This window comes from Tinamus guttatus, unplaced genomic scaffold (assembly GCF_059628265.1).
Source record: "Tinamus guttatus ecotype Peru unplaced genomic scaffold, ASM5962826v1 Tinamus_guttatus_pri_ptg000150l, whole genome shotgun sequence".
NCBI lineage: Eukaryota > Metazoa > Chordata > Aves > Tinamiformes > Tinamidae > Tinamus > Tinamus guttatus.
Window position 1 is genome coordinate 6532832 of NW_028288684.1, and position 23827 is coordinate 6556658.

Here is a 23827-nt window from a genome sequence, read left to right on the forward strand (position 1 = left end):
TGTACTGTAGGGCCCAGAACTGGACACAATACTCCAGATGTGGCCTCACCAGGGCTGAGTAGAGGGGCAGGATCACCTCCCTCGATCTGCTGGAGACGCTCTTCTTAAGGCACCCCAGGATCCCATTGGCCTTCTTGGCCACGAGGGCACCCTGCTGCCTCATGGTCACCCTGTCGTCCACCATGACACCCAGGTCCCTCTCTGCAGAGCTCTCCAGAAGGTCAGTCCCCAGCCTGTACCGGTGTCTGGGGTTATTCCTCCCCAGGTGCAGAGGGAGGAACCAGCCTGCAGCCAGGGGTGCACAGAGAACTGGGGGCAAGCAAGGAAGCCCAGTGGTTCCCAGACAGCACCAGATCCTGCAGGGCTGTGGGATCACATCAAAATTGCGAGTGGTTTTACCAAAGACAAAGAAAATCATTAAAATCAGGATGTGTCTCACCACAAGTTTCAGTGTCTTCCCTGATCCTGAGTTCCTCAGTAGAAAATGCCCAGTCAGCTTTTTCTACTTTTTCTTCAAAAATCTTTCCTCTAGATTTGGGCAGATGATTCAGTTGCTTTTCTCAAACTTTTTTTATTCTGGAGTTTTCAGTTTTGCCACTAAAGATATCCCCTAAACTGACAATATTTTGTATTTTGAGCTCATCATCATCCTTACATTGTTTTTTATTTCTCATTTTAGTAATCCAGCTCTGTTGCGCTCTCGTTTACCTGAGGGCAAACATTATCCTCATTACTGATGCATAAGAATCCTTAAAGATAAGTCAGTTTATGCCTTCTTTCTCATTAATATGCATACAATATCAGTGTATGTACCTATTTTCTGTTCTAAATATCATCAAGTTTTACAATACTTTTTTTTTAAAGAGGTATAGGACTTCTACAAACTAGGTCTGTAGTTCAAAATGAAAGTTGTTTTAATTAGCACTTTTCCTTTTAATAAAAATCTGCCAAAATAAGCATAAAAACTTGCAAAAATATTTACAGCTGTCTGACTGCCTGAAGCTAATTATAGAATTAAGTATTGTTGTCTGTATGGGACACAAGCGGTTTTTCTACAACACTTCAGCTGTTCTCATCTAGCAACATGAAAACATTTTGAGGTAGCAATGGATTGACACAAAACAGATGTGCCTGGAGAGGCTACAGAAAAGTCTGAGGTAGCCTCTTTTCTGCATCCATACTGCACATGAAACATGTGCCCATGCACAGATGTAACTAAAGCGCAACTTTCATGCGACTTATCTGTGGAATCTGAAATATGTTTTAGATAACACCAAAGAAAAGTTAGAGAAATGAGTTACATGAACCTGATCATATGAAGAAGAGAAGCAGTTCAATATTTCAGTCCTGCAGTTCAGGAATACTTAGCAATCCTTTTATTGTTATGCATTTATTTATTTATTTACCATGCATTTTTTCTTAAAACTTTTATCATAAGGTGCCATTTTCTCTCAGAAATCTCAGTTGCTTTTATAGTATACTATCAACACCATTATCCTTATTCCATGTTGGGGAATCTGTGGCAGAGAAGTTACGTGCAAGGTCACAGACTTAGTCAGGGACAATACAAGCAGTTTGTTGAGGCAATTCAGAATTAACACAATCTTTCATATTTTCAGAAGTCAAGAATGATGCACCCACATAAGAATCCTTCCCGTATGTTACCACTGCTCTAGTGACTTCCCTGCTATCGTCACATAACTTTTCTCTGAACAAGAACTGAGCTCTGGAGATATAAAGTGGGCAGTTCATGGTTTTTGCTCACATAATGGTCAGCAAGTTGTGTCCAGCCCTTCCATTGGTCTCTCATCCAAATAGAATAAATCCTGGGACAGTTCAGTTCCAAAGGCAAAGCAGTTGTTACTGCTGAGCACGAATTAATTTCTGATCAGCAGACCACTGTCATAGCTAGGAAAAGCTCAGCTTTTCCTGCTTCAGGTTTCAATGGCCTAAAAAGCTGTTCTGTGCCTGACCAACCCCAGGCAACTGAAGGCTGTTCAGCACATTCACATCACCTCAAGAATTGGTTGCCTTGTGCTTAATTCAAACTGCAAATGCCCATGTTTGCTTTTTAGCTGAAGTGCAAAGCAATGAGATCCCACAGAGGACGCTGGCACAGCAAGTGTCACAGGGTCTGAGATGCACTTACTGCAGTTTTCACTGCAAGTCCAGAGCAGAAAGGCCATATATTTCTATTTCTATTACATAAGTCTGTGTTCAGCATGGTTTAGAAAGTTGCTGCCTTCATCTGACTCCCCATAAAAGAGAAAGATGGATGGGAGGCTGGACACGTGGATGGGAGGCTCTACACAGAAGATAATCTTCCAAGACAGGAATCTAACCTGTCCCTTGGTGAGACACAGGAAAAGAGGCTAGACAGCCTGAGTTATGCTCCTAGAAACAACATCAAGGCCAGGCAATCCCTGCTGCTTGTTCAGGGTACTAGGAGGTGTTACACAGGACCAGTAACAAAGACAATATTGATGTGGCCTCTAATTATTTTCCTGTCACTCCATTAACTTCTGGAACCAAAAGGGCGCTTGAAGACAGACTTGACATCAGAAGAGTATTAACATGCAAGACAGGTAGTATAAAGTATCTTTAAATTCATAAATTCTTTTGGATGATCAGAAATTGGGATTTTAAAATTCCACATTTCCAGGACTCTGAACTGCTTCTGTTAACTCTCTAGGTTCTGTTCCCTCACTACTACCAATGGAGTAAAAATGGCATAAAAATGCTGAAGTTAGAGTGTGTCGCAACTGCACACCTATAAACTTTCTTCTAGCAGACAGTCTTCGATCACAGTTTTCCATGAAAAGGAAGAAGGATCAAGAGCAGCTTGATAAAAATAAGCAGTCTCATGAGAAGTTGTCTGAGAGGTTAACTGGGTAGAAGTCCTCAGGAAGATGGGCAAAGGTATTTTGAAGAATGGAGAAAATCCTCCTCCAAAGATCGCACACAATGAATAATAGCTCTGTCCCTCCAGATGCTTTACTCCCTCTCCTACTGCATGTTTTCTTCTCATGTAAGGTTTCCTTGGGCTTGTCTCCTTTCATCACTGCATTTGCCTATCAAACTCTTGACCTGCTCTTTTTCATTATCCACTCTCCTTCTTTACTTTCACCTTCTCCTTTTCATTTCACCCACGAGCGACTACGGAATTACATTAAATCCCTTCCCTCTACTTCTCGGCATACAATGGAAATGCATCTGGGCAGATCTTCTAGAGCTGTGTAACACGGATGTTGCCTGTAAGCAGTTGTTAAACATTACTTCAGCATTTGTTTTCTACTGTACACAGATCATTACTGATACCATTTGTATGACTGTTAAGTTATAGCTGAGTTAGTTATAACATGATAAAGAACAATACAGGCAATCACTGCTGGCAGCAGAACTCTGCTGATGAGATGCATGTCTCTCATAGAAGTATTTTTTTTCTGTTTTTCTTTTTTCTCTTTCTTTACGAGATAGAATCAGATTGCTCTCCCAGAGACAGAAGACAGTGCCAACTGAAACCACTACAGATTTTAGTGGGGGATAGAGAATACTTTCCTCTCTGAGTTCTAGCCTTGTTCTCTCTTTTCTTAACAAATCAAGAAATTTGACAGCTCAAATCCAAGTCTGTCAAACCACAAACCTGGGAAATAAACATACAGCTGAAGTAGCATTAATGAAACATTTCAGAAAGTAACCTCTAAGTCTCGTTTCTATCATCAAATCTCATTTGCTTGTTTAAGTATTAGGTATTCCTGAGAATCAATACAAAAGAAAAGTGAAATCCTACCAAGAGAAACTTGTAGGTGTATTGTAACATTAACGATGAGCTACAAGTACACAAAAACATATGTGTGTATCTGAGCAAATCAAAAACATTGCTTTTCTGATTTATACTGATAGGGCACCTTTAAAAGGATTTGACTTGTTTAGGAATGAGGGTTGCTAGACCCTCAGGACTGGGAAATTTAATATACAAGGAGCTGATAAGAAAACATTTCATTAACTCACCCTTGGAGAAAAAAAATACCATAAATACTAATGGAAAAAAGCGCAAAATTAAGTGAAGTTTTAATGATGAAATTTCTGCTTTAGTTTTCAAAATTAGACATTAACCCCATAAAAATGATCAGCTAATTAATGTAAATATTAACTTGTGTGTTCTTAGAAGTCTTTATAAGCAAGAAAATTATATTAATAATTCATATGCTATTGACACAGCATCCCTTAATGCTTGTTTTGAATTACATTTTCCCTAGAAAGAGCAGAGTCAATTTATATAAAATAATCAAACACTAAGCTTTCAGCTTAGCTAAGCTGTCCCTTTAAATACATCACAATTCAACACTTGCTATGTTCTGACAGTGCAGAATATTTTTACTCACACGAGAAACACCTGCCTCACCCATCCAATAAAAAGCATCACCTAAAGAAGAGCACTGTTCAATAAGGAAATCATAGCCCATACCAGTGCGTGTGGCAAGTGTCCTGCAGATAAAGAATGATCACTGCTCCGGTCACATCTTAGATCACACTTGGCGAACCACAGGATCATTTTGTTTGCTACTTGCCTTGTCTCAAAATGAACAAAATCCTTAATGTTCTTGCAGTCCATCACAGCACTTCATGGATTTAATTATCAATTACTTCAGAGCCAGTTTTGTGAGAATTAGTATTACACAAGGACCAAGCCACTGAGCTTATCAGCACTGCTTAAGCAGCCTGCTACATTATGAAAGGCATGGCAGAGGGGAATAAAATCCTCATTACGAGGCACCGGTTCTGTCCTCAATACTGGGGCACAGCAATTTCATTTTGAAAGCCTCAGTGGTACCTCACACTTTGTCACTAGACGGCAACTGGCTGGATGCTTCTATTCCCATTACCCCAGGGCAGGATTGAAATCCCTAACAGGTTTTCCGGATTAAAAGCTCAGGATCCAGCTGCAAAAGATGCTGATTGGCATTACTGCCAGCAGTCCTCCCAGCTCTTGCTGCAGCCAGCCAAAGCCTCACACTGCAGAACAGCCACAAAGTTCCCACCTGCGCCACTTTCTGTAAGCATTTTTTATGCATTTTGCTTGCTTATATTAGTAAACGTGACTCTAAACTAATTCAACCACTCTAATTGAGCCTGTTTTTCAAATATTGGATCAAAAATATTACTGCACATTAGAGTATCTTAATATGACATACAGCTGCCAAATTCAGGGGAATAGGATGACAGAAAGATAGTATTGAGTACCTTAAAACAACTGTCTTGATATGGACCATGTTACCCATTTAGATAGAGGTCCACCTTGCTGATCTGATAGATGAACACTGCTGTGTGTGAGAGTTCTCTTGATGAGATGGAATATGTTGCACTAGGTCCATTTTTAAAAAAACTTTCCCCAAAGATCATATTTTGAGTGATTTCAGTACCTATTAAAGTGCTTCCTTGCAAGAGCAGCCCTGAGCTGCAGATACTGCCAAAAAAAATTAAGAAGTTCACCTCACCTCACAAGGAAAATGGAGGTGAGATGGCAGAAGTGAAAGCAAGGTGTCCTGGGGAGAATAGTGAAAACCTGAAGACATTAGCAACTTCTCCAGAACAACTCTTCAATAATTTAAAATCAATAAAAACAGACAGAGTCCAACAACCAGATGGGACATACTTTGGGAACCTGAATGGTGGAATATTAGACTGCTATAAACTATCTTTAATAACATTTTTGAGAGAGCAAGGCATCACTAGACTTGAGAGAAACAAACAAAATAACATTCATAGGAAGGAAGTTATGGAGAGCTAAGAATTAAATGTTTCTCCAGTGCAGGACATATCCAAGAAACTACCAGGAATAATATGAAAAAGAAAGAAAGAAAGAAACTTTAGAAAAATTACATGAAGCAGGATTGATTGATAGGAGCTAGCGCAATTTCTTCATGTATACATCTCACTCCCTGCAATTTTTCAAGGCAGCATTACAGAAAATAAATCAGCTTGAGGCAGACACTATTTAGATTTAGAATGTCACTTAATACAGGAAAACAGTAGATCAGTAGGTACAAAGAAAGTTCCTCTATGGATAAAGAAATATCTAGGAAAATAATGTCTGCAATAATCCCTGGTTCAGGATAATTAAGTTGGGCAACTGAAAATCATAGCAACATTAATTTCTGAAGATTAGACAAGACACTGGGTATCTTAATAGGTCTTATATATTCCTCTCCTATCTATCTCCCAGGCTTGCTGGGAGGCATCAGGTTGTCCTAGTCATATCTGAACTCGCAGCCTCTGGCAGTTTCAGTTAAATAGGACACAGGATCTAATTGCTCTCTACACCTCTTTGCACATTATGGGTGCTGACTCCACTCTACTCACATTGCCAAACTGAATTTTACTACCCCAGTGCTTAACCTCAGGAATTGCATACAGCTGAGTTTGGTCAACTTCTGCAAATAGCATCAGTGTAGATAAACTCCAGGTGCAATAATAGTAGTTAGTGGCAAAGGGTGCTGGGTTACAGAACTCCTTGACTTTTCATAAGCTCTGGCTAACTTGTATTACTGACTTACTCCCTTCTAAGAGTAAGTTGATATTCATCTCAGGCAGTTTTCATTCTGTGCTTTTTTTTCCTCTTTGTTTTTTTTTTTCAGCTTATTGTGGAGCAATGAACACAGGGGAGAGAGACAGATATTCTTCACATACATAAAAGGCAGCTGCAAAGGGGAGGGGATCCCCATGTCCACTCCAGATAGGAGAACAGATAACTTGCAGCAGAGGAGATCAAGTGCGCCCACTCCGAAGTGGGTGATGCATTGGAGAAGTCTCTAGGATCTCTTGAATTTGAGGGGTTTGTGTATAACTAAATGTGTACAAGAAGGCAGCCTATAGCGAAAGGATAGACCACATGACACCAGGGTGTTATTCTTTACCATCATTTTCTACCTGCCAGTGCAGACTTCTAGGCTATTAAGCAGCTGCTCTGTTTCACTCTGGCAATGACTGATTTTCTGTGAACTTGCTGCTGCTTAAATGTACATTGTTAAACCTCCAGGACTTTCCTGGTTTTCTGGAAGAAGTGTGCTGTAGAAGTAATTTTCTTTGTCTTGGGGCATCAGACACTTCCCCCTCTGTTTTTTCCTCTTGCTCTTCCTTCCTCTGTAATTCTGCCCAGGGTCATGCTGTGCCCTGCGTCACGGCTGGAAGCAGGACCTATTGGAGAAGGTGTCTGCAAAGAGGTGGGCACTGAAGCTTCAGAGACAAAGCTCTTTGCCAGCATAGCTGAGCACTGCCAGGGCTACAGAGGAAAGCACAGGGCACTGGCATATTCACATTGAAAAATCTTCACAATAGAAGAAAATGTTTAATTACCTTCCACAGGGCAAAAGGAAAGAGTTTTTTTCACATCTTTAGAGGGAGGAGGGAGATCAAAAAGAGTTCTATGAGAATTATCACTGAAATCAATCCTCCTCCTTTGGCACTGACCTGTTTAACTGACTTTTTCTGCAAGCACCAGTCTCCTTAGTCAGCCTTGCAAAAGAAACACACCTCAAAGAGTGCTATTAGAGCTTTGTAGTATGAGGTCAAGATATTGCTCACTTTGTGGTATTTCTGACTGAAAAAAAAAAATCATATTGGTGACTAGTTAAAAGAAAAGAGAAAAAAAAAATCATACTTTACCTGAAGCATCAGGATGATAGAGGCTGGGAGCACTTGTCATTTCTCCTGGCTGGTGGAGACAGCCTGAGGATCTCTGACTTGCAATGAGAATCCTGCTCTTTGCAGATGGTAGCCTTGAAACTGCACCCAGTCCTAACTGTGGCTTAAGTATCATGGCAGATCTATAGAAACTCGGTGGGACTTCATAGTGAGTATATGGTGGAGGACAAAATTCATCTTTCACAGGCCTTTCCCCAACCTACAAAAAAAAATTAAAACAGGTATTGTGCAATAAAATTCAAAATCCGGAGAATATGATGCACTCAATTGCTTATAAAAGCTATTTTTCCTCCCTTGTGAGTCTTGGTTTCATACTACTGCAAAATAACTTTCAGAAAGGGATAGTCTAGCCATATGAATCCCTATCCATGAATACACATGTTCCAGCCACAAATCCAAATAAAGGACTAATCTATCTCAGAAAAATAAACAAATAGATTAAAACCTTCAAATAGTGAAAATGAAAGTGTTAAGTCTGGAAAGGTGAGGTTAGTTAAAGATACAAATGTACCAAGAGAGTGGGTAAGTGGAATTTTTATTAGAAGTTATTCAAAATATTTCTCTTTGAAATGCAATTGGGATGTGGCGTGGGGGGGAAGTCTGTTTCAATTTAAATAGCTATAAAGACTCTTGGAGGTATTTTAAGTTCTTTTTATTGAGAAAATAGTATTATTAAATTGTTCATATGTGAAAAAAATGTCTGCATGTTCCTAATATTAATATGTTCACTATGTTCACAGTAGTCCAAGTCACTGAGGTTTCAGAAAAGCAACACAACTTTGCAGGAACACAGGTTTCTTGCATGAAATGATAACCTATCAAAATGATAGGTTTTCAGAGTGCTCATGAAGTCTTCCAAATCAGAGCTATAAAATGCAGCTGAGCAGCGGAGAAAAGCAAGTGCAAAAATGTTTTGCCAATGTAAAACATGTACTCTTTATCATAAATAGATTTTTTTTTTACTAAAATTAGCAACAGATCTCCCAGTGTTTTAACAGGAATATATTGTAAGGATAGCACAGTAAGCCCCAAGCTGGAAGTTTTTCAAGTAAATTGGCTGTTAGCCAAGAATTTAGAGTTGAGGAATGAGCTGGTTCTCTGCTTTGGCCCTTGAACCTTCCTCCCCATGAGCAGGACCCTGCTCGGGGCTGCCTGCCCGTGTGCTCTTTGCCATGACTTGGGCCACGGAGTGGATCTGCCCTCCACCTCGCTCATTTGCTAAGACTTGTTTGCTCTTTGACCCTTGTCTAATGCTCTTGGGTGCAGTCCAACTACTGCAGAATTTTCTTATAAAATATAAAACTATAGTAACTTAGCAAGGACACACTTAATAATTTTTCAGTGCATCCAACTTAGGAAAAGAGGAAAAAAATTAAAAAGTAGGTTTAGGAAACAGGAAATCAGGGCTAGATTTGTTTAAAAATTAATCAAAAAAGTGCCATAGGCTACCTAAGAAGAAATGCAACAGCCGATTAATTAGTTTTGTTGTAAGCTATGATGCATATAATACACCAAATCGGTTTCTACTTGGCAATTATAAGCATTTAGAACATGCACTTGAACATTAGCTATAAAAGCTTTGATCCTAGCGGCTTCTTGAGTTTTAATCCTAATTTAGCAAATTTTTAATATGCTAAAAGATACAAAACTAGCCTTAAACTATTACTGAGTTTAGAATTTTTAAAGCTTTTGCACAGGAAACTAGGAAGACAGACAAGAGAGACTGTGAGAGATATTTTTGCAGTCCTGTTTTCAGCAATTAGATCGTCTTTCATTTTTTAAATTATATTTCTATGACCTATTTCAGCAAGTTCAGATGCAGTTTTTTTTTTGCTTAGATTCTCTGCTCTTATTTCAAAATTCTGTATATGAGATTCTTTTCCTGGATAAGATTCATTTACGATTTTCTACCTGATGAGTTTATTTCAATGAGATTTCCTTATATACTTCCTATGATATTTAACTGGCAATGATCACCAATGAAAAGTTTGTCAGAATAAGAAATAGAATCACAGAGTGCTTAAGCTTGGAAGGGACCTCTAGAGATCATCTAGTCCAACCCTCCTGCACACGCAGGGTCACCTAGAGCACGTGGCACAGGACTGCGTCCAAGCGGGTTTGGAAGATCTCCAGAGAAGGAGACTCCACAACTTCTCTGGGCAGCCTGTTCCAGGGCTCTGTCCCCCTCACTGTTAAAAAAAAAAATTACTTAAGTTCCTGTGGAACTTTTGGTGTTTCAGTTTGTGGCCATTACCTCTAGTTCTGTCAGTTGCCACCAGTGAAAAGAGACCAGCACCATCCTCCTCACTGCCTCCCTTGAGGTACTTATAGACACTGATCAGGTCCCCTCTCAGCCTTCTCTTCTCCAGGCTGAACAGGCCCAGCTCCCTCAGCCTCTCCTCATAGGGCAGATGTTCCAGGCCCCTGATCATCCTTGTAGCCCTGTGCTGGACTCTCTCTAGCAGCTCCATATCCCTCTTGTACTAGGGGAAAACCTTTAAAAATAGAAACCATGATTTTTTGATAAAATGAGTTAGCCTGGCTAAGCTTTCAGTGACCACACTTTTATCTTTACTGATGCTGTGCTACATGTAGCACAGAAAGAACACAAACATGCACACAAATACAAACGCAAGCTTAGTACACCTTTTAGTCTGGGGTAAATGAGAAGGATTTGCCCAACTATTTTTCAGGAAATTTTGATTTCTCTTTTAAAGACATCAATTTGCAGGAAGACATAAGCTTGCTATGAAGACACAATACTATTTATTATTCTGTATTTATCAGCAAATTCATGAAGTGAATTCATGAATTTCAACAGGCCTCGACAGAATCATATAGGCTTACTGGGCCATTTCAAAGCTGTTCAGAGAGATCTGGACTCATATGAGTCCTGTTAGTGTTCTGTAGATTTTTGCATGAGAGACTTTTAAACAGCTGTTGAAGCCTGTTAACTAAAAATAAGGACTCCCTTCAGTTCACAATTTTACTGCATGCGACTCTATATTTCCCATGCACTCCATTTAATGTGCTAAAAAGGGATGGAAACTCTACAGCAAATATGTAAAACCTAGAGGAATTTCCATAACCTGGATGATTCCAAGCAGAACTGGCAACACTGCCAATAGGTAAAGTTGTTCAGAACTTGCCTTCATGTTACTTTGTTTGTATCACTGTCAAACCTCAGTGCCGCAAGCAGAATCTTTCTTGTCAAGTGTCTGCTTCAGGCAGTTATTTGGGAAAAGAGTCAGCAAAATTGCTTCAGTCATTTCAGATAATGAGATTAGGGGGAAAATATGTTGTTTTGCCTATATGCACTTCCCTTACCCCTTTCAACAGGCCTTCCACTTCAACAGGCTTCAGCCCATGCTCTTTGAGACAGAAAGAAGTCCATGCAGGAAAACTGCCCCAAATAAACCACACAGGTTTCAGCACACAAAGAGCTGAAAGTGCCAAAAATGCCAGCAATTAGCTCCCCCCAAAATTTATTTAATTGTAACTATCGTAACTACAGAGAAAACTATAAAAATTTAATCAAAGTCTTCCAAAACCCCAGCTTGATATGGGAAACAGGGCAGCCTGGGTTAACGTAAAAATAGTTAATAATAGTTAGTAATAGTTAATAATGGTAATTTCATAAGGACTCGTTCATGAGGTAGTTAATAATAACTAGTTAGTTAACTAGTTAATAATAGTAATAGTTAAATTGGGTTAACTTTTCCTTCCCAGTACCTCCTCCAGACAGTGTTTCTGAATAACTTTGGGTTCAAACTTTTGTCCCTTGATAGGTCTATCTAAAATTATATTGCTTAGTGAAAAGGTGTGCTTTGCATCTTCTCCATTAATGTTCTCTTTGAGTTACTTTTCCCTAATCCTAGTCTAGAGTAAACCACACTGCAGATCTGCCACAACCTGGCTCCTTTTCGTGCCAGGAACTGAACAGTGCTCAGAAATTGTTTGTCTTCACTCCCAGCTCTGTCGGCAATGCCTGATTATCTGAAGCCCAGCTCTATGGACTGCAGGCTCCTATGGTCTTTAAGGGGTCACAGCACTACAAGCAGCCAAGGAGCTGCAAAGTTCTGGTTATTTTGGCTTTAATTTCAGTTGCCATTCATTGTAATCTGCCACGGACAGGCCCACAATGAATAATTTCTCATCTGCATGCAAAATATAAGGGATGCAACTGGAAGCTGAAGTCAGAGGAAGAAAGGCAATGAGCACTGTCTTTTCTGTGTTTGGGATGAGATAGTGCTCGACAGAAAAGTATAATCCATGGTCATTTCACTAACCACCAGACTGCCTCTTAACATGCATGCCAAACGGACCAAGCTACACTCACACAAGATATCTTAATTTGGATACATGACATATTTTAATTTGGATACTTGCTGGCTTTTGATAGTCAACACTGTCACCTTATGTGTTACTTTAATACTGTCTCCTGTACAAAAACTGCTGATGGAATGAGACGGGCATTAAAAAAGTCTCAGTAGCACACCATGAAACACACAAAACAAAACAAAAACACCCTAGTTTTTAAGAGTCATTCAAATTAAATACATTTCTGTGATCCTTGGTATTTATAAACAAGATTTCCAGTCACGTATCATAGCCCCAGCTCTAACTCCCTCTTCATCTTTTCTCCACCTACCACGGTGGAGCCATGTCAGCTTTCCTCCACAGCTCTTACCTCCCAGCAGGGATGTACTGGGAATCTAGTTCCTTGCGCAAATTATCAAGGTGGAGATAACTCTAACTACCAGGACCCAGTATTGGGCAGAACAAATTCCTTCAACTTTTGAGTGGTCAGAAATATTTTCTGAGGAAAGGAGATTTCTTATTGAAGATTCTGTTCAAAATAACGTGCTTTAAAATAAATGAAAACCTTTCCTGCAAGATATATATTACCTAACATGAGCTTTGAAAGAACTGTAGAACTGTACAGAAGGGAATTAACTGAATCCTCTGGTGCTCTGTCTGCAAATATGTACCAAGTTTCCCATTAAGGAGGAAAAGTCTCTGTGGGCAACTCATGTTCATTTCCCAAAGCTATTCCTTCAAGAAAAAAATTAGTTCCATTCATGGATATGCTCAAACTGCAGGACTTTTTTCTTTTCAAACATCTCTATTTATAGCACTAGCAGGTGACTCTTTTGCTGGAAAATGCTACAGGAACACAATGACAACTTCCAGTCAAGTCACAGACCAGACACCACAACAGGGCCAGTGCCAGAAACAGCTGAGTAAGTTCATTTCTAGTAATCACACTTCATCTGGATTTAGGATTTTTCATATTTGAGGTTTGGGAACTAATTTCTGGAAGCAACAAGTAAGCAAATGAATACCATCTGACGTACAAAAGAAGCTGTCAAAGTTATCTCCTTACCTCCTGTAGAAATTTTTCACTCATTGGTCCAAAGTGATGACCAGGGGGCCTAATTCCTGAAACCACAAGTCCAGAACTAAAGATCCTTGGCTTCTGGAGGTCAGGTTTATATTTGTCATACAGGATGCTGGGGGGCTTCGCATCGCCTCCATTTGATGCCTTCTCTTCCTTAGAGATGGGCATGCCACATGCCGGGGCGCCATATGGCAGCCCTGCAGAGGCAAATGAAGGGTCAAGCTGATCTATTGAACGAGGGTTTCTCCTAATGTAAGTGATGATTTTAGGTCTCACATGTTTGGGCTTGGGTATGGCAGGCTTCATCTCGATGCTTTCCTCCAGCTTTTCGCTGCAATCACTGTCCACATCAGCCTTATCTCCGAGGGAGCCCTTGGAGTGGACCAAGATGGGTTTGGGGATTGCACTGCTGCAAACAGTCTTGATGATAGGCACTTTAGGGGATATGCTTAACAACTGTGTGCTGTCAATGGGAGGTAGGACTGTGGGGGGTGACAGTTTGTCAACAGGAAGTGCATAAAGGTCCTTCAGATTGCTGTTGGATAGCGCGGGCTGGTTATTGACATTCAGAGTGGCCACCGGGCGCAAGGGAGTTGGGACGCACAGAAAGGCTTCAGCCTTTGCTGCGATTTTGTAGCTCTCTGGTGCTTCATATGAAAGGTGTTTCTTTGCAATAGCTGTCTTTTTACTTGGAGCTGACGAGCTGGAGGTTTTCACCCCACTGTCCTCGTTGCTACGCTGTTCATTTGATACTGTTTCTGTACTGAGCACTCCAGGCTGATCTGAGAGATCGGAAGGCAGCACAGGGGCATCTTCACTGTTTCCTTTGAGCGGCATCGGTTTATCCTCATTAGCTTTCAACAGTTTGCTCTCAGATAGATTATTATTGTGCATAAGAGATTCCTGCTCACCCACCATTTCACTGCAAACTGTGTCAACTTTACACGAATTTTCATTTTTTCCAAGTGTTTCTTTGCTATCACAAATGGGTGGGAATACTGATTCCACTTCTTTGTTGGTGAAATATTCCTCACCAATAGTTGCCCTGCTGTCAGTCTCACTGCTGCCTCCTCCTGCTCTGTGCCCAGTGTTGCTATCACTTTGCAATTTGTCACTGGAGTGGGTGACTACCTGGCTTGGCAATGGATCCTCTACTTTATTACAGATGTCTGGGAAATGGGAAGCTTGAAATTTTGATGCATCAGATCCAGAACCTTTCTTTTCTTGCATTATTACATGTTCCTCTTTTTGACACCCCAGAAATTCTACCAGCATAATTCTCTCAATCTTTTGTTGACATATGTTTTTAGATTGTAGAGATGATACAGTTTTAAACTCCAGTTTTTTACTTTTATCCCCCTGACCTAATTGTGCTTCTGATTTACTAGCAATCTCAGTGGGCTTAATAGTTGAATGCAAACCAGCAGAAGTTTGCAGTGTGCTTTCAGTGTTAACATTTGGTACACTTTGCACATCCATCTGGGTTTCTGGTTTAGATATTTTCTTGTTCCCTGAGGTAGATGGTTTAGAATGAAACGCAGTATTTTCCTCTGAGGTATTGTCATGCGGATGAAACACCATCCCGAGAAAATGATCCGTGGATGTTTTTTGTGATTTCTCCGTATTTCCAATCAAATGGTGCGACCTGTCGATAGAATCAAGTGATGCAGACAGCAAACGTTTACATGACACACGCCCAGCACATTCTTTAGCAAATGGTTCAGTTTGAGCAGAAAGCTTACTTGGTCTTCCTAAAGAAAGCCTTTTTATCCTCTCCATCTCCACAGTCCTGACCATTTTACCCTTAGAAAAATTCTGGGTGAAGTCCGTATCGCCTTTAGAAACAACCCCAAGGTTGGCGTCATTTGTGCTGCTTTTCAAATTGGACAGACTTTGTCCTCGGCTGATCCTGATATGCCTCGATATATCCCTTGCTTCACTGGCCCTACTGTCCTTCCCCATTTCCCTATTTGAGATGGGGGACCGCTTGCTTTCCTGTACACCGCTGTCACGTGTCGGAGACTCTGTAAAGGCCAGAAGTTTATTCTGCTCTGTGCTCGGATGTATATTCCCACTGTCATCTGTCAAACCACATTTCTTGGCATCACCTCCAGTGGTTCTAACTTGTGCCACGATTTGGTTGGCATTGGTATCCCCCACGTTTACTATGCTTTCATTATTATTCTTTATTTCGCTGCGGTTGTCTTGAAGCTGGGTATAACACGACTTGTTTGGAATTAATGGAGCACTCATTTTGAACCTTCGGGTGGCTGCTTTCTGGCAGTCCTAATTAATGAGAAGGCTTTTTGTCCACTATCAGGTTAATTCATACTTAGCGACACAGTTAAATTAGAAATTGATCAGTAGAAAATTCCTTGTCAGAAGGCTTGGAGTCTCTTGTCAGAGTCACATTTTTGCGCCGCTCAGTCGTTTTCAGTGCAGCTTCTGGAGCCAGGAAATCTTTATGACATGTGGTAGAGAGGTTCAACAAAACCAAATTGGATCTGTCAGGTTCTTTCTGACCGAGATCCGGTTACTCCAGACAACCTGGAAGAAAAGGAGTAGACAACATTACATTGATGTCATGAATTATGCTACCTAAAAGAAAGTTAAAATCAGCAGTGCTCTTCAGTATATCGCCAGGTTTGAATGCCTTAAAATACTTGAAATGCTGTTATAGCCATCGCTTTGTGCACATTCAGATTCCTCGTGTAGCATAAATCTCTGACTATTAAAGTTATACAGTTGTAACTCTCCTAGTTAGAAGAATGATTGCTACTGATTATAAATCACAGAGATTTACAACTGGAAATAGCCATGAATAGCTAGGTCAGGTTGAAACCCTACGTCAAGGGTCTGAGCACTTTTACACTGATATAATAATGTTTTTAAAGCTACACAGTATAGACAAGCCATTAATAATAGAGCTCCAGCTTCATTAGGGATGTTTATGGGTTTCTGTCCTTGCCTTGTACATATTATTTCTGAGCTCGTGCTGACATCACCTCCCCCTTGACATTTCTTAGCCAAATCCATAGAAGCCAAGACAGGCTGCAGCTAGAGCTCTGCAAAGAACAACTGTATTTTGCTAAGAGACAGCTGCATATGTGGATATTCAAACATAGGAGATTATACAGTGGTTCCAAAATCCTTTTGGCTCCCTGCCATCTGCGGCCATTGGAGCCCTGCTCCTCTGACACCTCCAACAAGCTGAAGGGGAGATTTCTCTCCATATGATGCCTAAATCCATTCTCTCAGTACTTTTTTCACAATAACATTGTGCCAACTCAAAGCACCTGCAGTACTCGCAGCATCCTGGGTTTTTGAATAAGGGCTCAAAGGACTTTAATTAGAAGTGCACATTAAGTCCCCTGTGTGCACTGTCCAGAGCATCTGGGAGCACATCTGGGCTCATATTTCTAGCACCTGCTATAGGCAGGTCCTCCAAGCCTAGTGCTCAGCTCAGGCCCTGCTCAGAACCTCTGCAGCTGAGCACAGATCTGGTTTCCTGACACTGCACAGTTTGGATTCTGGGCTCTCTGCTCAGTTCCATCTCAAAAGCAAACAATAACTAATTAAATTAATTCATGAAGCAGAACGCAGTGTTTCATTTCAGCAGCACAGAATTGTGTTATTGCAGATTTCATCCTCAAAATGCTGTAAAGCAACACTTTTTAACTACTTCTGTGTTCTCTGTTCTGCCTTATGCCCAGAGGAAAAAAAAATGAATACCTTTTAGATTAAACATATGCATTATGGATTTTTTGTTTGCTTCTGGATATTTTTTTCTGTCCCCAAAACTGAACGTATCAGAATTTACATATTCAATGTGAAAGTTGAACTCTAAACCTTTTCATCAGGCAGAGCATGTCTGTTGACATTTTTGGTTAAAATGGGATGGGATCCACCAGTTTGGTCCAAAGGGAGCTGAAAAGGCTCATCTTGTGTTTCTCAGTCTCACTCTGCTACCAGTAGTGAAGGCTTTAAGAATAAATAAGTGTAGTAAGGAAAGTCTCATGCATGGAACTGAAAAAAAAAAAGATAGGAAAATTCATCTTTCTTGAGCTACTTTGTACTCTCTAAATCTGTCACTCGGAGCCGAAAACTTTAACATACGCATTTGAGATGGCCATAAGGAGGCCAGTTGTGAGGAGGGGGATATCTAGCAAAATTGCCTTTTTGATGTGTGATATGTGAGCTGCTCAGAAAGATTAGGAAATCAGAAGTGAGATATCCCTTTCTTTTTCCATTCACAACACTCAGGATGGAGGTTTAGTAGCTTAAAACTGCCATTATCAGCTATGTATCTATATCTATACTATAAAAACACATGGTGATTACCTGACCCACAGTTATTATAGACAAACCCAAATGCCCATCTTTTATGATTTTTTAAAAACATAACGAAGTGTGCAGATGGTACACATTTTTTTTTTTTTGGCTCACTGCTTCTGTGTGTGTGTGTTTTTTCGTTTTTTGTTTTTTTTCCATAAAAAAGCTGTGGCCAGCCACCAGGAAAGACGGCTACTCTTTCGCACTGTCCTGCCCTTGCACAGGGGGACCCGCTGGAGGAGCAGGGACAGAGCGTCCTTGCAGTGAAGAAACGACTACAACTTTCCAAAGTGCAGAGCAGTGGAGGCAGGGCAGGACTGTGCTGCTCTTCCTGTCACTTGTGCTTCTTTTAAAGGTGGCAACAAATCCATGCCAGAGCACTGACTGCCTCGGGATCACAACCCAAACGTTGCTTTCCTTGCAGCACATTCATTTCTATTACCTTCTGTCTTCAAGGTTCGACCTACCATTTCGACCAACAGCTTTTCTCCAGAGTGAAAACAAATTCTGAAAGTGAAAACAGCCACAGTAATTTTCCTGATATCACTTTCTACCCAGCAGAGGCACAGATTGTTTCTCAAGAGCACAAACAAAGTATTATCAACAAATTGTCCACTGGGATCATTAAAACCACTTTTTTTTTTGCAGCCAGATTTCATGTGTACTCATCTCAGTCAACAAACAAGCTCTTTACAAGTCAGAATGAGAAAAGCATGGGGTTCATTAGGGGGAATGTACCTTCTCTGTGATGGAGATGCCTTTTCTTCAACTGAAATTAGCAACTACGGTATTTTTGTTATTTTTCTCATCAGGAAATCCTTGTGTTTTCTGATGACTGATTGTCAAATACAAATAATCTAGTTTGTTTCAGGGAAAAAATGGCGGTATTTCCCAAAGGGCAGCTGTGGCTATGGAGCAGCTCTGGCGACATGGATGTGCCAAGTGTCGAAGCAGACCCTAGCTGCAGATGGGCAGGAAGCAGCACCGTATCCCTCCAAAGCCGCAGGTCAGATGATGGAGCTGGCAGCTCCATCAGCAGTTCCCTCTTCTCTGCATGCTCAGAGACAGTCTAGCCCCTGGGTGCTGCAGCAGGATGGTAAATGATGTTGATGGACATTAAAGGCAAAGCACCATATCAAGCAGCATGCATTTCAGATGAACAACTAAAGCAAAACATTAATTTGTTATCTATTTTTCTTTCTGTTAATCTCTTACAGGGTTTTAGAACAGAGTTAATTAAAGCATTAAAATTGCAAACACAGTGCTAAGAGGTCTTTGGTTCCTCATCTTTACATTGCCTCCAGTATGGTTACTAGTCCTCACTCACTACAAACAAAGACAGATTTCAGAAAGATCACAGAAATATCTGTATTCACACAAAGCATCTTCACACACAGCGTGCAGGACGGGCCATGCTGGTACAAGGTCCAGCACCAAATAATGCTTCTGGTACAAGCTGATCAACGTTGGGGTCAGGAAAGTTCTGTCCATGTCAAAGCAGGACATCACCCAACCCCAGCTTGTTGTCAGTCAACATTAAAGCATCCAGTGTGAGACACAGACAGGCTTTGAATAAAGCTATTGTGCTTTGAAGGGAAGGAGGGTTCAAATATTGTCTAGCCAACTTTAGCTCTGCGCCTGTGCTTCCTCCCCACCTAGCTAAGAGGGACAGGCACCTCAGAACAGTGGTTTGTCCTCTCCTAACACCATCAAGGAGGGAACCTGATGCACTCCTGAAAGCCAGGTGGATGAACATAGGGTTTAGGCTGGTCTCTTTTAACATAGGTTCTAAATATTCATAGTCTGTGTCTTCTGGATAACATCTAGTCTCAGCTTAAGGATGCTTCAGACTTGAAGAATTCATTGCAACCTTTTTTTTCAGTTACTCCAATGAATAATTACTCTCTGCCAAAATGTTGTACTTGAAATCTAGTTTGAATTTGAATAGCCCCATTTTCCAGCTATCGATATGACCCTTTTATTACTACCAAATTTATGCTAGGCTTTTGCTACTAGAAGGTGCTAATATATAACTTGTCTTTGGTAACTTGCATGGAGTGGGCCTCTTCAGTCTCTCTCATATTATCCATAATTTCCAGTCCTTTCACTGTTCTTTTTAAAATGTGGGCAGAGGTAACAAATGTGGCTAGCAAAATCCCAGTTCTGCTGGAGACAGTGACAGAAGCTGATTTAACTTCTGTTTAACTTCAGTATTTTAGCCACTATGCCAATAATAATCTCACTAGTCTCATTCACAAAGGCACATCCCATTTACTCCTTCTCAGCATTGTCCTCTTTATACATTAAAGGATCAGAGTCACCACAAGCAGCTTCACAACAAGGATTTAAGCTCAGACAACCGCCTACTATTAAAGCACCTCTCAGAACATAGTCCCAGTTGTGCTCATAATCTCAACTCTCTTTGATGAACCAATGGGCAGATGATCCACAGCAAATCTATATTAGATGATACTCCCTATGTTCCGATAAATACTGCATGTCTTTATTCGTATGGTGGTCATTTAAAAGGATATACAGAAAAAAATATTCAATATTTGAAAGTAAAACAGATATTAGACTTATTATTGGAATCCTCTACTACAGAACATACTGAAAACACAGGAATCCTGCTAGATTAACAAAGAAAATATAACCAAGCATCTCTATGTTAATTAATACTTAATCTAGTGTTCCATGTTAAAAAACACAAATGTTTTATTTTGGCTAAATCAGTGTAATAAAGACTTTTGTCTACTATAATAGGCAAATGTGGGAGAAAGATTAATGGTTTTGTGTTACTCTTGGGATCCTGGAAGATTTGATCATTCTTCTATAGATAATTTCTATTTGAGTAATTTTGTGTTGTTTGGCTTGAACTTTCAGCAGGATAGTTTCCCTTATGTGGCACTGTCTAGGCTCAACTTCAGTATGCTCTTTGGAGTCAGTGAGATGAAAAGACACAGCTGTGCCTAAGTTATGCTGGCTCTTCCTCTATTTTTCATTGCTCACCTCTCTCCACTGATGTTGGCTCACATGCACACACCTAACGTCACTCCCTGCTGTGCAGGAAGGCTCCCAGAAACAGAGATAGAAACCTTAACTCTTCAGGTGCCCTCTCTGAAGTGGAAACAGTGGCTAAGAGGAGATGGGATCCCAGTTGTGGTACCACCTCATCCCTTAGCAGCATCTAACTGGGGATCCTGAACAAGAGACAGGTCTGCAAGTTTTAAAGACCGGCCTTAGTATATGGATAAAGGGTACACATTTCTCAACGGTGTAGAGTGTAAAAATGTCCTCTCTAAACTGCTGAAAGTGGAAAATGAAGTTCGAGCTCTCCACATGACAGCGTCTTGTCAGGATGTAATAACTATGTTTGTGAATATTTACAAATGAAGGTTGTGAAGATTTACAAAGTGAACTGCACATGCTGGACAGTAGAATAAAACAATATCTGCTAGACTATAGTTTGCTGTGGTTCCTCCAGGGGGGAGAAAGTTGAAGGAGCCAGAAGCATAATGAAGCACCTTTGCTTCACTTCAGCAGCATCTGTTTTTGTCCGAGACAACTATCTTTAAGCAACTCTACTTCTAAGTGTAAGGCCGTATATAATGATGGCCTAGGAAAGAGCAAGAATTTCTTTCAATTTGCAATTTGCTGATCGCAATTCCTCCTCTCACCGTCTGCTCCATTCCAAGCCTTACTTAACCAGCAGATCCCAATCCACTCTCTGGAAATAGCAGAAAGAAGGTGAAGGAGAGCTGAACAACTTCTGCCCCGTGACACACAGCATGGACTGCAATAGCAGAGCTCAGGTTCACAAAACATTGCTGGCTGGAATAGGGAGGCAACAATCCACTTCTAAATAACATCAGCTTTTTTGGTTAAACAAGCAGAATAAGAATGACACTGAAAATATTATGTCACTCTCTGCAGACACTGAACAAAAGAAAAATGTTAACACATTACCGTTTTATTGGCTGGCTATTTTGTTTTCAATCATCTGCTCCAGAAATAGAGCAGTAATAATTATGAGGTATGGAAAAAGTTATTATCAAAACACCTGAAAAAAAACAAAACCAAAAATAAACAAATGAAACCTGCAATTGCTTGGGAAGCTTGGCTCCTGTATAAACCCTAATTCTTTGTGCAGACTATCATAACTGTTTTACCTATGCCAGTACTGAGACTTTAAAACCAGCATATTTATAGTAAGATGCTCGAAAGCCATCTGGTTGCAGTGCTAGCACTGTATGCAGCTCATGCTGACTGCGCTTTCCGTTTTCTAAGCATTACAAGGAAAACTGTATGAGGAGCACCTGCATATCTTATTAGCCAATTGCCCCTGAAACTGTGCCTCTGAAATGCTGCCATTTTACTATCCCAAAAAAAAGAGAAGAAAGTCTGTAGAACGATGGGGGCAGATAGTCACCTGTAGACCAGTCAGGATTACACCAGTAACATGAGCACGTGCTCATGCACATGGGCAACCCCATCCCACCATAAATGCTCTGTACCTGCTGGCTGCCATGGTGAGGTGATGGAGAAACGCGATGCCAGCCACACGGGACAGGGCACACGTGCTCTCCTGCGCGGCATCGTGACTGCTGACGGGGCCTGAACCGGCCACCAGGTTGTCCTGGGAGATGACAGTGCCTCAAAGCGAGCAGTGAGGGGGTCCTAAGCAAGAAACCTTGGCTCAAGGGAAAGATGTTCCTGCTGTCTGACCTACACTGCTGAAACTACATGAGGAATACATATGTAGGATGTGGGAAACAGATGCAGTGATTGGGTTGTTGCAGGAACCAGGCACAAAAAATAGGCTTCAGAAATGCTAAATTATTTCCTGATAAATAGGAAGGCCAGGCACACCACTGACATCCTCCCTAAGGTTTTCTCTGGGAGAAGAGATACCATCTCATTTCAAATGAAGGGTGTTTGTCGCCAAGAGCCAAGCCACATGAATGAAATAAATACAGTGCCGGAAGGGAAGGAGACATTAATATCTACTTGAGAAGTCCAAATCATTTTGAACAACCTCTCCCTATGTCTACAGAAGCTGCTAGATGGTTGATACTAGCATATTTTAAAAGCCAATAAACACCTTGGAGTGGGTAACACATAATCATAATTAATTAAAAGTGGTGGAGAAGCATTCACCCAGGCATGGGATGGGTTTGTTAATGTGATTGGGAAGGCTGAAAATTAAACTAAGATTTGGATCCAGTCCCTCATGGTTTCTGTACACAAAGAAGCAGATCCGGCTGTTTGGGGAAATTATAGTATAATCTCATCATTGCCAGATTCTGTAGAAATATTACTGCACATCATGAAGAGGACAGGATTTCAGACAGACTACTTTCTGCCCAAGGAACAACTTAAACCTAGGCAGAGAAGGGAAACAATGGAAGAAATGTTAACATGGCATGAGTGAAGGCACTGGAAAATGATAAGAAAGCAATTCTTACTTATCAGTAAAACTGGAATGATCCGAGAGTATTAGTGGTTTTTGAAGCGTGATTCTGTAGCATTTCCAGAGTCTCAGAGTTTTAGTGTCTTTAATATCTTTACAATCAATAAATGTTAATCTTTTCATTATTTACATCATTATTTATTTTATTGTTATATAAATATAGATCTGTAGTCTGGGTATAAAATAACTAATGGTAGAGAGTGAGATGTTTTGTATACTGCAGCAAAAACCTTCAGTTATATTGTATTTTGATTCACTGAAAATACAGATTTTAGCTAAACAATCAGAATTATTAATGAATTTATATTATCTTATTGAATTAATTTGATCTAATTATTAGTTATTAATATTTCCCCACTTAACTCCAGCATTTTCTAAATTAAACTTTTTTATATTACTGTTCAAAAATGATATTTCAAGATGAAATTTGTTTCATATTTACATGAAAAACAAAATTTTAAGACAGCAACTGCCAAGAGAAATGCTCGGTGCTGCATTAAATTAAATACTGTTAGAAGCAAACAAACAAACAAACAAAAAATCCCCCTGACTGGGTCAGGACCAGAGATCATTTAAGCACACGGCTTTTGTTCTGCGCTCTCCTGTCGCTCCGGATGTGGCAGTTCTCTCCAGGCAAACCAGAAATGTTGCCTCCCTTACATAAATTCGTATTTCCTTATCTCATAGCCCTGGGAGAGCACCAGGAAGCAGCAGCATTCCCTGTTTGCTGGAAGCAGCCCCAAGTAGGTGTGCTGCTCCTGGGGCAAAGAGACGTCCCCATCCTCATGACCTGAAGCAACTGCCCTGAGGAATCAGAGGCCAGAAGAAAATCCCAGGGCGGGAATTTCCTAGAACTCCTATAACTCTGCCGCAATGTTTAAATGGTTTGCCTTTAAGCTTTTGTGATTAAAATATAAAAA

General features: G+C 40.5%; 1 protein-coding gene across 1 annotated transcript in view; it reads right to left on the reverse strand.

Annotated features, from left to right (window-relative positions):
• MTUS2 (microtubule associated scaffold protein 2) overlaps positions 1-15424 on the reverse strand; it is a 175806-nt gene extending 160382 nt beyond the window's left edge. The window contains exons 1-2 of the mRNA XM_088522212.1: positions 13091-15424; positions 7666-7903 (exon numbers count right to left, since the gene is read on the reverse strand). Coding sequence (XP_088378338.1) covers positions 7666-7903; positions 13091-15358 — 2506 coding nt within the window. The 5' untranslated portion in view covers positions 15359-15424. The remainder of the gene's footprint in view (positions 1-7665; positions 7904-13090) is intronic.
• Between the last annotated feature and the right edge of the window lie 8403 nt (positions 15425-23827).